The following is an 18,066-nucleotide window of genomic DNA, read 5'->3' as shown; positions in this document are numbered from 1 at the left end:
CATTATATTGGCAGTTAAAAAACAAGGGGAACATTGGGGACATTGGGGATAGGAGGGGGGCAATAAAAGAAGAGTGGGGGGGGGGGGGGGAGAAACACGAGTGAACAGCACACAGCGCACAGCTTAACCAAATAAAAGTTTCCTATCCATTAGTTCATAAAATTGCAGTGCATTATACAGGTTCTGTGTCTGTTAGAGCAAGGACACTTCTCTCCAATACACAAGCCTTTTTTTCTCTTAAAACATAATTTATAACTGGAGCATTTCTTTGGCAGAAAACCACATCAACAAGTCTTGTTTTGAATCAGAATGCCTTTGGTGGTGTAGCTACCTAAGTTAAGCCACTTATCACTCACATACAGAATTTCTTTTTGACAAGTTTTGTTACAGACAACAATTCATATATATTCAATTCCTCTCAATGTTACGCAGGTGTGTATTTTCAGGTGGATATTTTTCTTTTCTTTTTTTTGGTTGGCAGCATAGCGAGGTTTTAGGTAATGAAACAACAAGCGTATTAATATATTATTATGCATTACTTGAATATACCCAAGCTGTCAGAAATATTAATTGCTTGAAAGGAAAACACTTGATCTTGGACATACAGTATAGTATGACAGGGCTACCATATTACCCCAAGCTTAGATTTAATTAATATCACATCCTGCGGAACCCCCTTCTGCCTAAAGATGTCTTCACATCTCTCCTGTACCATCTGGAGAAATCCCTACAGCAGCGCATTTGATGTGATGTTTACAGTGCAGGCTTTGCTCAGATATCTTCAATAGGATTTAGGATAACTGTGACTGCCAATTCATAACCTCCTCCTCAACTTGGGGTGGCAGTGCAGCATAATGGTAAGGAAACAGGGCTTATGACGCCAAGACTGATGGTTCTCTCCCTGTCATTGTATCCTTAAGCGAGGTACTTAACCTGAATTGTTTCGGTAGATTTCCAGTTAAACGGATAAATGGTTTGTATGTCAAGAAACTGGGCCAATTGTTCTATAATGAAATGCCTTCACACCATGCTTGCATTATCATGATATGTTCATATGGGAAGAATTCTTTTTCTGAATTTGACTTGGAAACCAATTCAAACACTATGTTCAAAGCAAAAAAATGTTTTTTATCATTCATTTTTGTGATCACTGAACTGGTCTTTGTAAGGGGATAACTAGAATTTAACAAGGACTAAACTTACAGGACAGTTTTCTTCCTAGTTTCAAACCATATCCTAATGATTCCTTCTTACATAATCTGACCCCACACACTATCACAAGGTACTCTACAACCTCTGGTTACCTGGTGGTTCTTACCTGTTGAATGCACCCAACCCAAAACCAGCTCTTTTCATCACTGCCCCCCAGTGGTAAAATGAGCCATTTGCAGTCATCAGAACTATACAGTTCTTCTGTAAAAATCCATTAGACTACATCAAGGTTACATTAGAATCAATGGGTAACCAATGATTATATTCTGGTACATGAAATATGTACTGTTATGGACTAGTGTTAAGCACAGTGTGTGCTGTGAGATGTACAATTTTATTTTAATATTTTAAGGTTGTTCTTATGATAGTCTTGTCCTTACTTGCATGGCTCTTATATCCTTCCTCACTGTTGTGAGCAGAAGGGTGCAGACAACAAGGCATCATGGAACCTGGAGTCAACAGTGGTGTTTTGCACACTAACTGAGGTTTGGAAGAAAAATTAGCACCTTTTCACCCAAGCTTTGCTGGAGAGGTTATGCTCAATGCTCAAAATTCTGCTTTGCTGGGGTTTATCACATTGCTGTTGTTTTCTTTAGCTGATGCTTTCTTTATACATGTTAATGCAGTTTTGTACCCAAGCCCTTATTCTTCTATATGTGTCTTGACAATTAAATGCATAATAATAAAGGTCTATGGTTAAGCTTAGGTTAAATGAATGAACGAATGAATGAATGAATGAATGAATGAATGAATGAATGAATGAATGAATGAATAAATGAATAAATAAATAAATAAATAAACATAAATTTAAGGTGACTGGGTGACATATCCAGCATGCAGCTGTGGCTGGAAGCCCCCCAGGAAGACGGCATGGCTTCACTGGCAGGGTACTGACTGCCTCATCACACTGCAGCGACTGCTCTAGCGGCTAGGGCAGCTCATGACTGCCCGTGGCAGCCCGCTAGCAAGATTTCTGCGCGGCTCATCTGGTGGACCGGGTGAAAAGAAGCGGCAGCTGACCGCATGCGTCATGGGGGATGTTCCTGCCAGCCTGCGCTCTCCCGATCTGACTCAGGAGGGCCGGAGAAACAGACAGGGCTTGCTCCTGTGATTGAGCATGGCAAATCAGGAAATAATGAACACATGGGGATAACAGAAGTTCATTAAATACATCATAAGGGCATGGATGTACATTAGCGGGTACATTACATTGAGCAGTGGGTGCTTTTTTCATTAGATATTCATCAAAGCATTGTCTTCTGTTCATTATCAAGCATCATTATCACTGAAGCAAGTGATCAGATATGTGAATATCTTTACACTGCAACATTTTAATATCTTTCTGTCTCTCTTCCACTTTACAAGCTAAAAACCCCATAATATCCTTTATTATAATTATGTCAAAAATTTGGGCTTATTTTTCATGTGTTTCACTCCACCACCACCAAGGGGTCAATACAGGTTCTTTAATAGTTAAATAATCATTGAATGAATTTGGCCAATTATTTTAGTTAATGATTCAATACTATTTAATCAGGTGCACAATAAGAATAACAAGGCAATGGCTGGGATTCAATCAACATTGTGTCATTAACAAATATTAAAAGTTAAATTATTCTTCTTGAATATGGTATGCTCAGTAACCACTAAAAAACAAACTCACAAACTGTGTATGCAGAAAAAGAGTGATTAAAAATGATGACATGTTTTTAAGGACATGTTTTTAAAGTCAAATTTAAGGACTACTGGTGATTGAATACAGGTCATTGGTTTATGTTTGTTGACACTCATCAAGTGTTTTGACTCTAGTGTAGCATATTAGACAGTAGGGCAATAAATTAAATCTCCTGCCGATAACACTTAATAGATTTTCTTGAGATGTTTTCCATGAGGAATACTGTACGGTGAAAAAATAAAACAAGCTTTTAATCATTGTCCAGTGGTTTACTGTCTTCTTTCCTGGATTGATGCTGATGTGTGACATGCCCTCAAGAAGACACACTTTTCTTAGCAAAGCAATGAACCGGTGGCATCAGTGTTGCATTCACCATCCACTCAAGTTTATTGTAGGTTTCTTGATTTGTGCCTTCCTGACTCTCAAACCACTGAATGAGGTCAATCACACTCTTGGCATGGTTCTCACTGAGAGAGGGTTATTTCTTAAGACTGTTAATGCATTCCAGCAGCACCCAAAGCTTCTTCAATGCTCTGGTGTAATACCCATCTTTATCTCTACAAACCTTAAATAAAACCTGATGCCATTTAACAGCATTCTGGGGCAGAATGCCAAGCTCCCCATCTGGCTCAAATGGGGAGCTTGGCATTCTCAAACACAAACACAAACACACACGCACGCATGCACGCCTAAATATTTTGTGATTAAATTATGTTTGAGCCATGTATGTGTGAGTGCTTCTGTGTTTTGAATATGTACTTTAAAAGGAAGTTCTTACATGGGTTCTTATTAGTTTAAAAAATAATATTTTAAGCACAGGGATATTTGAGGAAGGATCAGAACGATTTGAATGTCTTGTCATTTTTCATTATATGCTATACCAACCCAATACTGCTGTCATACCAATAAAAGCTCAATGAAACTGAACTTAGACTCCACCCCTCCTTGCTTTGCATACAGTAACCATCATACTGTATACTAGCTCACCTGAATTACATGTTTAGTCTCACAAATTTTGCAGACAGGGTCTCAGGAAGAGCTAGTATTGGGACGCTAGGGTGAATCCAGAGAAACAGAATGGCTGGCAAGCACCACACAGGTCTAAAAACTGACCCACCATCCTTCCAGGAGACTCACGAGAGTCCAATTCGAAGCCCTCTACAAAACCACTTGCATCACTCAGTCCGCGCATTGCTACAAATCGTACTCCTTGCACAAATTAGCATCACTGCATGCTCCGGTATGGTCTCACATCACTGCGTGAGTGTGTTAAAACAGGCTGTCAAGAGAGGTGCTCCAAAAAGAGAAGAAAAACACCCAAATAACCAAGGGGTCGTTGGTATCTTTGGAGCTGCCCATGCAACACCAGTCTTGTGAACACTGAGCTGTTCTACTTGTAATAAATGCAATTCTGTTATACATTGCACCACACTCGGATTATGAAGTATGATACAAATATTAAAAGTCCCTATTTGATGTTCAATACTCGCCATCCACTTATATACAGTAATACTGTGACTTTTTATTAATCAATGATCTTAAGCAAGCTTTGCATTTTTTATGAATCAAGTTTAGAGATGTCTGTACTCATAAAACAAAGTTCAGAACAAAACCCATTGTGGCCAAGATGTGTAAAAATCATGACGTGCCTACAGGTCTAGAATAGAAATACTGAAACTAAGCACACACTTCTTGAAAACTGAGAGAATATTTCCCAATATCGTCATTCTGTACAGCAAGAGAACTCCACTCCTGGTGTAATGCTTTTTAAATTAGGGGAATACAGGTCACTTTAATCACTCCTTAATGTTCACTATGGCATAAACTAGAAACATGTGTGAGGGGAAAAAGTATTTCAGTTTTTCGTTTTGTGTGTGCCGATTTTATTTGAACTATTAAACGGGTCTGAAATGCAACTTCCAGATGCTTCAGCATAGTCATAAAGAATAATTTCCTGTTTTAAATGCAGTTGAAAAAAAAAACGATTTTAATGATTGAACATTATTAAGGCAACATTCTGCATTCAGGGCATGGGAAAGAAAAGGACATTTTTTAATTGTAGGTTTTTTTTCCTTCTTTAGTAAATCCAATCTGTTTTATTTTGCATAATAAATCAATCAGTGAATCACACTTGGAGTATACTGAATTATAAACAGCACTATTATAATGTGAGCTACTTATGAAGGGAATGTATTTGCTGTAGCAAAGCACAGCATTGCATGACAAATGGCATAATCTCTTTTTTATTATTGTTGCTGTTATACCTTATTTGGTACTGATGAAAATCAATGGCCATTTTAATTCATTATTTAACTTAAATGAATGTATTAATGTTGAGCAATAATCAGATGCGTAGGGTTACTGACAACTACAACAAATAAAATCATATAATAAACTTTAAAAAATAAAAACCTTGCATCTCATTTTTTTAAAATCTTAGTTAAACAGTTAAATAGAAAACTTGCATCATGCTTTGTGTACTGTTTCATGGCTATGTGACAAATAGTTAATCCAAAACACTGTGTAACTAAAATGTGTGCCATATAGTGTACTGTAACAAGAAAAGTGTTTTCACATTTCTCTGAAAGTTTTTTTTTTTTTTTTTTTTGGAGAGACAATGTTCAGGATGTTTATGTTCATGTTTATGTTCAAGACACAGAATTTGAAAATGTACCACAGAAAAGTTCAAGCAAGCTTAATATTTGATTTCTAAATACCACTTTCACAGTACAACATCCTTAGCTAACTTTCTTTAATATAGAGCAGAAATTAGTAAAGTGCCTTTATTGGAATAGAATTAAAAACACAGATTGGTTTTGGCTGGCTTCCTCAGGGCATGGATATTTGTTATTTTGTTATGTTAATGCTCAGCCATAGTTTGAAACTAATTGCACTGCCCTTTCTTCACAATAGTTTCAAAGCGCTGTTGATTGTATCATTCCATGATAATATGCACCTAATTCCAGAAAACAAAAAAAACTATCTGGAAGCAATGCAGCTAAGGCAAATCAAACAGAGCTTTATCTCAGGGTGCTGTGCGATAAAGCTGGCTGTGGCTTTTCATCCTTCACTAAATTTAAATACAATAATAAGGTACATAATGCTCTAAATTATTTTGGAAGTCATTATGCTGATTTCCTGCCGCTAGCCTGCTGTGCTTCTTTCCTTGCGCTTGTTCAAACTGACACCTGTTCATAACAATAAAAAAAAAGTTATGTCAGAACTACAGAATCATGCAAATATGTTCAGACACACTGGGACATCTGGGACCGTGAGATATTTCTATTTCCTGCCAGGAGAGACGAGCCCAACTGAGTCTGACAAAATGTCCTGGTGAAACTAACACCCACTGTGCAATGTTGGTGCAAGTAATCTTGGGAAACAAAGCAACCTTTTTTCCACCAGAAGTGACTTGGAAACACATTTGTTAACTACACACACACAAAAAAAAAATATTGTTTCAATTTTTATTTTTGTTTATGGTTTGTTTTATGGGCTGTTGGAATTGCCTTTTAAAATTTTACCCAACCATTATTTTTCTCCTGACATATGGAATCTGCACTTGAAGTCAATTTTTGCCTGTGTTTTCACGGCAATCAGTGACTTAATTATGCAAACCAATTAATCATTACAGAGAGGCATATTTAGGATGTCATGCCAAAAACTCTTCAATTTAGCATTTTAGAGGGCCTTGCATTTGACTAGTGGCCCTTTTGGGAATATTGATTCTGACGCTGTGAGGAGGAGAACTGTTCGCCTACAAATATCTACTCTCTGCATGTGGTGCAACACTGCTGCGAATGTGGAGTGTCCTTCAGTTCCCCCTGAAAATATTTGCAAACCAGCTTATCACGGACTCCGAACCAACATCATGTGAAACGCAGGGCACGGAAAGGTATATGATAGCCTGAGGTGCCCAGGGGAGGCCTTATTAAACACATTTTGCTCACACATTTCCAGGAGGAAAGGCGAGGGTTCTCTTAAGAAGGTGATTCAGTGTGCAAGTTAGATGATTAACCAGAAGACTTGCAAACGAGGCACAGAACAGGGCTGTTTATCTGTTTGTGTTTGGACTGCGATGTAAAAACCAAGGAGGCCATCCACTGCACTATATACAACCCCCCCACCCCCAAAAAATAACACCCTGTCTTTCCCAATTAAGCATGTCCATGCTTAATTGGGAAACCAATGGTCTCTTTCATTCACACCACTGAACGCTAATTAGGAGGGACTCATCCTTAGCCTGTCCTCCACCATTTGATTCAACTAAAATTTTCAATAGAAATGCAAAAAAAAAAAAGGGTCATTAAAAAAAAAAATGTTGCAGAGAATTATAGATTAAGTGGCCATCCAGCGAAGTGGTGCAGGAGCCGTTAGCAATCAGATATTTTCTTTCCAAGGTAGAATCTATTCATGTTTTACTTTTTGGGCAGTCACCCTTTCGGAACTGGTGAACGTCTGCGCATAGTATGCTGCAGTCCGGCTTCGGCCGCAGCTGTTGCGTTGCACACTATGGGTCTGTTTCTGTCCTTCCTGTGTGCCGTTAGACCCACACACTGGACGTGGCAGAAGGGAAAGCATGAAACACACCAAGATAAACATCGAGCTGTCACCACTTGGGCATTTTGGCCGAAAAAGCAGCAACCATCCCTGATTTATGCCATCTCCTATCGCCCTCTTCAGAATATTCCTCTGAGCAAAAAAGAGATTCTCTGTTCTTTGCTCTCTTGGCATGACTGAACAGCTTTCATATTCTCCCCTGCTTCAGAAAACCATAGCAGAGGACATTTAATATATTTTGCTGCGACCGTGGCAAAGTCTGGCAACTGATTTCTGATGCAGTTGCCTTTTTTAAACTGTTTGAGGGATCCTCACCTCTGTCACTACATTGGATGTTTGTTAATGAGCTAGTTTGACAGCTGAAGTAATTTTACTCCATCATGATTCCTCAGCTGAACCAAGGTAACTGTAAACCAGAGCGCCTTTATGCCTGAAACAGGGTGAAGGGACTGAAACATGCATCTCATGTGCAAATTCAATGAATAGCACTGTGTGTTCTAATGACATAAGAAGTAATATTTTATTTGGAGTTTATTAAATTTCAGTTTGTTCCAGTTTCTCTCTTCTGGTATGCAGAGGTCAGCCCCACAGGGCCTGAAAGTTTGGCTTGCGCTGCCCAAATAAATACCTTTTTAATAAAAATGTAAATTTTTATCAAACAAAATTATGAAAAGTATGGAAACACCATTAAAAAAAAACATGGGTGCTAAAACAGGTCCCACCACCTGATAAATATCATTTAACCCTTTGCTGATGCAGACAACAGCAGCAGGTTGTCAGACTATAGTTTTATCGTTTTTAGTTCCATTTTCTGATATTGCGGGATAAAGATTAATTTATGAGTGATTTCAGTGGCTATAACTCAGAGGTGTTTCGACTGGATCATTTTACAGTTCACTATTCAGCCTACTAAAACCATCTCAACTGTGATGCACCGACAAATAATACAAACCTTTGTTTAGCTAAATAACAATGATTCTCAGGAAATCTGTGGCAGTTTTGCACAGTTACACACAAATTGACAACAGTCCACATACACATTATGGCCTTTTTCTACAAAGCACTTTCATAAAATATTATTTTAAATGATATTAGCACCTTTTTTAAACATAAAAAAATCTTAAAATTCTAATGCAGTTCCTATAATTGACTAAATGTTCATATCCATACTTCAGGCAATGTGGCTTGATCCAGCTTGGCACTTAGAATACCTTGAATTATGAAAGCATTCACATCTCCATGACAACATCAAAGAACACCAAGGCAAAAAGGCGCATACAGCATGTGTTCTTTCAGGAGATCTTGTGGGGCAAGAACATAATGAACACTTTTCAAAACGACGGCTCCTTACCGGAAATATCCCAAGATGACAACAGCTACCATGAGCGATCCCAAGGAGACAGAATAACCCACAGTGTAAATGAGATACAGGCGGTCAAAAACTTCCTGTAGGAAAAAAAGAATAACACTTGAGAGACTCATTTTCAACAAGGGCTTATAACCTTGTGGGCCATTAAACTTAAGAGTGTTGCAAGAACATGAATAATATGAACAGGTGAAGAAGTGGAAAGATTGTTTTCACACACTGTGCACACTGTAAGGAAAGTTTATACTATTCTCTAATAAAAAGATATACTGTATATAAGGAGTGATTGAATGAAGGGATTGTTCTTAATGTGATTATGTATTACAGAGTAGCAAGCACGACTCTTTTTGTATACACTATACACTATTGTACACACTACGTAAACATAATGTGCATTTAGCAATTCATTTGTGTATTCCACTCTTCCCCTCAGGTTTCTAATGTACATTTTCACATTTACACAATATATGGGAGTAAATTTTTACCCTTAAGCATATTATGCATTTCACTGACTTCATGAAAAAGCAAACAATAACAGTTTTCAGTGTTACACTAATTTCTAAAATAAAAAAAGAACATAATTTTTAGTAAATGAATATAGTTGTGGCATCAGACTCAGAATTTCTAGACAGTATTCCCCTGTCAACCTGGTCCCATGTCCATAATATTATGGACACTTTACTCTTGTATCCTATTTTATGTCATACTTGTGTCATACTCTGGAATAGGATTTCACCATAAAGTACATGCAGCTGCAAAATGTATCAGAATTTCTGGAACGGCAGCTAAATGTTCTTAAATCAAGTTATAGAATAGGATTATTTTATTTTTCCCAGGGGGAACTTCAGGATTACAAAATCCAGTTATGATCTTTTATTTTACAGCATACTGTTTCAATCAATGATAAGCAGCTGCAGTTCATATCTGCAGGATCTACACCGAGAACAGGGGGAAAAAACATTCAAAATTCATGACAGAACTATTACGACCTTTAAAAACAAAACAAAACAAAACAAAATAAAAAATACATTTTATCTACTTTCAACTTTAAAATTCTAGAGTAGGCGATAAATTGTTATGTGAATGCCTGCCTTCAATTAGCCAGGAAACCTGAGTCCTGTATTTTCAGTAAGTGGATCCTGGGTGACTGAGGTGGCTCGAGTAACTGATGGTTTCTAATAAAAACATTTGGCCAAAGCCAAAATGGAGCTGCTCCCAGCTGGGACTGCTCAGTCGGTGGAAGACGTTCCGCTGACTGAGCTAACCACGGTAGCCAGATCAATGGCCGTGCGTCGGAGGGGCATGGTGGAGCTGATGAAACCGAAGCTTCCACCGATGCTATCATTTACGTAGCATCTGAACACACAGCCAGGCCTAGGTTTAGCAGCAAGCTGCGATTGCGCAGTAAAACATTTCCCTTTGCGAATGCATTTTTTATAAGACACGCAGACGACTACTGGGACGAGCATCAATGTAAACAGCATCCTAGACCCGATATATAGATTCTTTGGTAGACCAAAGAGTCAAAGCCTTAATTCCTGCATTCAAAACTTTTTTTTAATATATAAAAAAAAAAAAAAAAACATATATACATATATATATATATATCTCAAAATGGAATCATAGTTTATTTTTGAAAATAAAAATAATTTATTATTTTTTTGGAATTAATCCATGTTCAGTCCATTTAATTAATTTCTTTAAACAAGGGATGCCAGCTTTTGATGTATTGAACTGAAAAAAGGGGAAAGTATCATGCAGTATCATCAAAACTTCAATAAATACAGGGACACACATCTGAACCAGACATACAGTTGAATGCAAAAGTATTGGGAAAGTTGTGTCAAATCGGTTGTTTGTCCTCTATGCTAATCACATTTGAACTATGTTACAAAAATACTGTTCAATGGGTCAATTACCACATTCCAAGTCAGCATAGGTGTCGGGAGAAATGACCGTCTGCTATTTCAAATTTCACATATTACTGTAATTATTTATAAATGGAAAGCTGTGAGTGTCAGGGCATGGATTATTTCCTTTGGAAGTATTTGAGGAGTCTACATTATAAGCAAAGCAAGAAAACTGCAGATGAGCCTGAGTACTAAGAATGACAACCAAGAAAATTATTGTGAGGATGAAAGAAAAGAGAAGAAATCATACAGGTAATGCGGAATGCTTGTGTATTCAGGAGTGAGCATTCCTAAAGAAGAAACAAACTTCTGGAGTACTTCAAAATCACCAGTGATCAGGCTGTCCATGGAAAACATCAGAAAGTGATGACAGGATGATTATAAGGGCTGTGAAAAAAAATCCTGAATCGTCAGCTTGAGTAATTTCGGACGATCTCCATACACTGGGGGGTGAAAGTATCACAGGGCAGAAGACTGAGCAAGGAAAATTACAAAGGCTACACTTTCGCATGTAAACCTCTCATCAGCACCAAAAACAGAAAGGCGCAACTGGAATTAGCAAAAATGAAAATAAAAATGCAAAGATGAGCCTGATGAGTTTTCGAAACAAATCTTAGACAAATGAGACAAAGATAAACCCAGAATGAAAGAAAGGTGAACGTCAGGAGTCAAGCAGAATGAAGGCAGTGTGATGGCTTGTGCCTGTATGGCTGCATTCACAACCAGTTAAATACTCTTTATTGATGATGTAAGCAGTGATGACAGAAACAGAATGACAGCTGAAGTGTACAAAAACAATATTTTGCAAAATGCCACCACACCATTTATCATGCAGCAAGGCAACGACCCAAAACACACTGCGACAGCAAGGAACTGTTCGATGGGGCCCAGTCAGTCACCAGATTTAAACCCCACTGAACACCCTTTTCATTTGCTCAAAAGGAAACTGAGGTCTGAAATCCCAGCAAACACACAGCAGCTGAAAGAGGCAGTGGTAAAAGCTTGGCACTACATCTCAAAGGATCACGTCATGGACCTGAGGACATCCATAAGTTGCAGACTTGATACAGTCATCAAATGTAAAGCCCATTTCAGAACAAAGATTTCTGAAGTGACAAGACTGTTTTAGAACATTCAGAAAAGAGTTGCAGCAGTGTGAACTACTCATCGCAGAATGTATGATGCTGGTGACTCACCTGGTCTAATCGCAGGTGGTGAGTTTCAGAATGTTGCAAAGAGTAACCAGTTGTAAATCTTGGACTGAACTAGGCTTAAGAGGTATGCAATGAAATATTGACCTTGCAAGGAATTACATTTATAGAAACTTACTTGTCATATCTATCGTGACTTGACACAGGGGGACTTTTACATTACATTCGGAAGATACTCTTATCCAGAACAGCTTACATTTGCATTTTGACATCCAATTATATAGCTAGACAAACATACTGAAGCAATTCTCAATTCTCAAGTGCTCAAATACCTTACCGACCTGCAACATTTAGGTTACAAGCACTGCTCCCTAACCATAATGCCACACTGCTGCATGACTCATTGTGCATTGTTGTTATATTTGTACTGTTGTAATATAATTCAATATATTTCTTTAAAAAGTCATGAAATAAATGCAGACATTTAGAATTATGCCTCATAGTCATTATTTGAATTGAAGTGCAACTATGATTAGTACAGAGGAAAAAACAGCCAATTTGCCACAATTTGTAACAGAAAGGCATGACAAACATTTTATTTGTTTTGTTATAAGAGTAATCACTCAACTCAAGCAGTCTGTAAAGAAAAGAATTAACAAAACTTTACTTAACTATAAAGTAATTATGTTACCCAAATTTCAAGCACAAATCCCTTTGGTATGCAGTTCATATTCAATCTGTAGCAATTATCTACAGAATTAAAATATGTTCTTAGTAACATTCTTACATGACTGATTTAAGACTGCTCTATAAGCATTATAAATGTACACACAGAGCAAAATATATTTTCCAGCACAAAGGAGACTTTTTGCAGAACATGAAAAAAGATTAGATCTAACTGTAATGGTCTTATTGCTAAACTTTAAGTGACACATTTCTGTAACAGAAAAATTCCCAGTGCTCTGTAAGTGCCTAAGTCTTGGTGTAAAGGAAACACACAGAAATGAGGACTGAGCTCACTGTGGCTCAGTGGAATCTGGCCTAAAGTATCTCGGTAAAGCCTTTTATAGCTATTACATTTTACAAGGGAAAAATCACTCCTTCTCTCAAGGACCCAAATACAAAGCCAATGGCCAGTTCTCAGGGATGTGGGCAGCCAATGCATGGCTCCTTTTCTTTTTTTGCATTACGCCATTGGTTTGCATGTGAATTTTTTTTTTTTTTCCACGGAATCCCTGCTACGTGCATGAGTCTGTTTCCAATTAATATGTTTGTGTCATTGCCGTGACTTTGTATCTCACACAAAGAAAGAAAAAAATGTGCATTCAGCACTGTGGTGGTGAGGGGTGTTATTATGGTTTCCAGTTCAAATATCATTCTAAAGACCCAAGGTCCATTCCATTTGCCAACATTTCTCATGTAAATATGAAGCGGGATATTTCCAAAGATCTTTAAGAGGTTATATGTAATTTCATTTTTAAAATGAAAAAGGGGTCCAAATATAAATCTGGAGCCACTATATGATTAGACTGAAGAAGGAAAATATATGAATGGAGAAACCATAAATTGAAGCAAGTTTACATATAGTGGTATAGCTTTATTTCTCATGACCTCCTCATACAGCAACGTCTTGTCGGCAGAAATTGAAATTAATGAAGTGCAAAATTAATTTTTATGCAAATATAAGATTTGGACATATAAGTACAACACATTTATCAAATGCTTAGGTCCAAGAAGCTACGAGCCAAACACTTTCCCGGTGTTTAATTTTCAAGTCCCTTTTTGTGAAGTTTAAAATGACGTCATGACTTATCATTTGTGAAATGTTTTAATCATTAAACCCTCGTCATTAACAACCATGATTACCCCTCAAGTGACATTGACTGCTGCATATGCAAACAAAGCCTCATTAGTCAGGGAGGTGTGATTCAATAGCCTAATTTCTCTGGCTGAAAGTCAAGCTTGGTCAAGTGCTGCACATTGGAACACAGAAGCCAACATGCAGCACTTATCAAAACAGCAACACCTTTGTGCCATTTATGCTCCCTTTGATGTCTTTTAATCAAATTTTTTAATATTTCTGTGCTTTTAGTGCTTGAGTTAGAAGGAAAAAAAAACATAAGGGAAAGGGAAGAAAGAAAAAACATTTACTTTGATATCTGAGCCATTTCACATTTTTTGAATGTCAATTAGTTAACTGAATATTGAATATTGTATAAATAATCTGTTTTGGTTTAAGCAGATTTTTATGAGTATGAGAACTTCCCAAGAGGCAAAATGGTGCATTGAGAATCAAACACTCGATTTTTCAGGGAAAAATTAAGGACTTCCTGCTCATAAGCTGCTGCTGGTGAGCTGTCATTCATGCCTGTAAGTGAGTGTAAAGGCTAAGGCATGAATACATGCACTGGGGTTGGACTGCTGTGGGAACAAATAGCTGGGGAGGAAAGGCACATTCTGTATTTCAAAGCAAAATGTGATGCTGCAGTGTGGGGAAGGAGTGGTGACCCATGAGATTTAGGTAATGTATAGGAACTTCTGAAAACAAAGGTTTAAAGTTAAAAGTAAGAATCACTCAGCAGTAAATATCGTTTTAATTAATTGGGGCCTAAATTCAAATGCACCCATTATTATTATTTATGAAATTCTTTTCAAGGATTGTTCTTATTTAAACCGTTTATTCGTCTTGAAAAACAATAAAAACGAGTAATTATAAAAATAATTATTCTATATACTTTATGTATCACTATTGTATACTATTATTTGCTAGTCAGCTATGCATTGAAACAAAGAAGAAATTAAATCCATAAATGTATTTTTAGCCAAGAAAGCTACAGTACATGTGCAGTTTATCATTTTTATATACAAGTCCAATGCAGGCATCAAATTGTCTGGTCTCTAGCTGCAGAAATAACTACAGTCTATAAATCAAACTAACAGTGAATTTGGAGAAATAATGTCAGTCTCTTGTACTGTTGCACTGCCGTAAACTCTTAATTTCTCCAGAGGTGACAATGCATTTTACATGGTCGTGTAAGCAAATTCATTTAGCCAGCGCCTCAACAGTACATAGTTAGGAACACCCTTTAGATCTGAGTATAAGATTTTGAACCTCAGAAATCAAGAAACATGCTTATTTAATTTTTGTGTGGCCCATTAAAAGAGTACGTTCAGATTTAACGTACGTTCCATGTCTCTTCTTCTAGCATTGTAGTTCACAGTGAAAAGCAAATAAAAATAAACGTGTAAAAAAATAAACATGTCATTAACTATGACTATGATCTCACCTTCTCGTGGTTCTGGTTGTAGTGGGGCAGGAATTTGGCACACTCGCTGTAATTAGCCCAGGTTTTATTGTTACTGGTGGCCAGTTCCCATGTTCCATTCATGTCACAGCGACGATACGCATGCCCTGTCAACAAGATATTTTAGAAAATCAATAAATAGAAAAACGTTTTTTTAACAAGTCTAAGGAAATGCGGATATGGCTTATTGTGTTTTCACAGGAGCTGAACAGTGTGCATGTGGAACAATCTTCCAGAGCACTTGGCTGCATTCCATGCCACACATTAAAATCAGATGAGTAGTAGCAGTCCCAGGTGAGGCTGATCTCTCAGCGGGAGAGCAGTGGGCTGCGGTTGGCCTGGCGGATGGCAGGGAGCAGCTCCTGAACGGTGGCACAAGAGCGCCCTGACTGTTGGCTAGCGCCAGTTTGAACCTGCGGTTACAAGCTTCAGATTTTGTGCCCAGTCTCTCTACAGACTCAACCCAAAAGTGCAATTTTTATTTCAAGAACCATCCGTATCAATATAGACTACTCTAGGGCACAGATTCACAGTAGGATTATATATTGTTTATTTTTGGCCTGCTTGTGTAATTTTTACATTTAAAATGATTCCTAAAGGAAACTCAGGGAGTTGTCATTGTTTCAGTTTCTGGTTCTATATTTCATTAAAAAAAAAAGAAAATAACATTTGCTGATGTATTTGTGAGTGTCTGAAGTGGGGAAAAAAAAACATCCAAACTGATGTTCTGATAAATGACCAAGTCAAATTAATAGACTGGCAAATCATTATAAATGAATCAGTTGATCATCAATTGACCATTTGTCAGGATTACTGTCAAGATCTGGTCTAGCACATTCATGCAGGAACACTTGTACACACAGACACATAAATACATACATGCACACACACACTCACACACTCACAATATTCATAAGTGGTCCTAAAATTATAGGTCGACTGGGTGGGTGTAGTGCCGGGGTAATCTATCACAATTAAGAAATAAAAATTATTGAGGAAAAGCAGGAGCTAAAAATATATATTTAGAACATTAAAACCTCATTCTCCTCTATAATTAACTTTAAGTACACATGAAAACATCTAGAGGTACTGAATAAACACATAATATACAAGAAAATGATAGCTTCCACCCCTTTACCTCAAAATCCCTCTATTCTTCCAGAGACTTTGTAGTAAAGTTCTTCTGGGGTCTCACAAAGAACATGTTAGTTGATGGGACTTTTTTTCTCCTTTTTTATGGAAAATTTCTCAGTGTAAAATAAACCAAGAGTACTCGGATATAGTACCTTTTACCTAATCCAGTACCTTTTCTCTTTGAACATTTGATCCACAATGTTTTACTTTATACTTTATTTTCATTTTCTTTATACAGGGTAGACAAATGGCTACATCATAGTGGGTCAACCATAATTTAAAACCCGTATTTCATGACCGGAAAAACAAAGCCCTTCAACATCAAAACAATCCACTTGAATATCAGGGAGGTCTGTGGTCTGGAACAGAGAGGCTTCTGGAAGTAAAAGGGGTCACAACACAACAAGAAGGTTGACATTAAGACTTTTACTGCGCACACTCCTTTATCTTCTCTGATTCCTGGGGCCTTTTTTACCCATACTGACCCATAGCCTTTGATACCACTGCTGATCTGATGTTCTGTTGGCCTTAAGATTTAAACACATCCCCCCAAAAATGTATATTCACAAATATAATTAATTAATAATAAGAATTAGAATGGGGATGGGGAGGTCAATGAATGAGCAAACCTTTGGACCATAGTTCCCCAACATATCTGTGCAAGCCCAACTTGTTCAGACACTGTGGATTCAGGAGGAGCGGCTGGGAAAGACTTACCCTTATGGTTGAAGTCGTAGATGTATTCTGGGCATGCAGTGGACACCATCTTTCCTGGGGGACCCTCCGGCCAACAGACAATGCCATCCCACTCTGGCAGGCAGAAAGCATCTGAGGAGCAGAATGACAGAGGCATTCAGATACAGAAGCTAAAGTGGTAGACCACGGTACTTCCGTATGATACTACCACTACTAAATAAAGTAAATAAATACATTTAGCTGCATTGAGTTCTTCATGTAGTTCTGGTGCAATTTTACAATGGTTTCTTTTGGTAGACACCAAAAGATATTTGTCTACTGCCTCTTGATCTTCCTGGTCTTCTCCTGTCAACATTACTACCCAGCAGCTGGGCCCTTCTGAGTGTGTACTGAACACTGCACCTGAACTCTTAAGCTTCTAGGCAAAGGCAAATTATTCATCCAACTTAATACAAAATTTAAAAGTGATTTACAAGATATTGATTAAAGGTCATATGACCATCATTATATTTGAATGCAAGTTTCTTGATTTGAGCATGACATTTACTTACTAATTAGTTATTAAAATGAGTATTCATTTATTTATTCATATTACTAGTGTACGTATGGTAAGTATGAATTACTAATACTGAAACTTCCAGATTTTATTAATAAAATTAGTTTCAACAATAATCATATTTCCTTTCCCCTGGTTGAAATCTTTTATTCAGGGTAAAAATGGATCTGGAAGGGGAATATTAAGGATGGAAGCAGATTGAATCTGATAGGTCTACTATTGTGAGGCTGAGAATCATCTCTTCCACCACTGTGTCCTTGTCCTTTCCTTCTTTATAATCATTCTGTCAAATCTGACACTCTGGGAGAAGAGAAGATTCTCAGCCCTACAATAAACGTCACTCGCATTTCTTTCCCTGCCTGAGCACCCACAGATTCCCTTAACTAGTCCAAAGCTTTTTTTTTGCTTTTTTCCTTCTTAATAGTGTGTAAATTAATTCACAGACCTTGTCAGAACATTTAGTTTAAAATAAAGGAGGGAACAGAGTGCAGTTCGTGCTGC

General features: G+C 37.4%; 1 protein-coding gene across 1 annotated transcript in view; it reads right to left on the bottom strand.

Annotated features, from left to right (window-relative positions):
- Positions 1 to 18,066, bottom strand: part of pth1r (parathyroid hormone 1 receptor) — a 101,890-nt gene that overhangs the window by 17,916 nt on the left and 65,908 nt on the right. The window contains exons 3-5 of the mRNA XM_035431473.1: positions 17,031 to 17,141; positions 15,162 to 15,286; positions 8,799 to 8,893 (exon numbers count right to left, since the gene is read on the bottom strand). Of these exons, the coding sequence (XP_035287364.1) occupies positions 8,799 to 8,893; positions 15,162 to 15,286; positions 17,031 to 17,141 (331 nt within the window). The remainder of the gene's footprint in view (positions 1 to 8,798; positions 8,894 to 15,161; positions 15,287 to 17,030; positions 17,142 to 18,066) is intronic.

Source organism: Anguilla anguilla, chromosome 8 (genome assembly GCF_013347855.1).
Source record: "Anguilla anguilla isolate fAngAng1 chromosome 8, fAngAng1.pri, whole genome shotgun sequence".
Lineage (NCBI taxonomy): Eukaryota > Metazoa > Chordata > Actinopteri > Anguilliformes > Anguillidae > Anguilla > Anguilla anguilla.
This window is presented reverse-complemented; position numbering and strand designations above follow the sequence as displayed.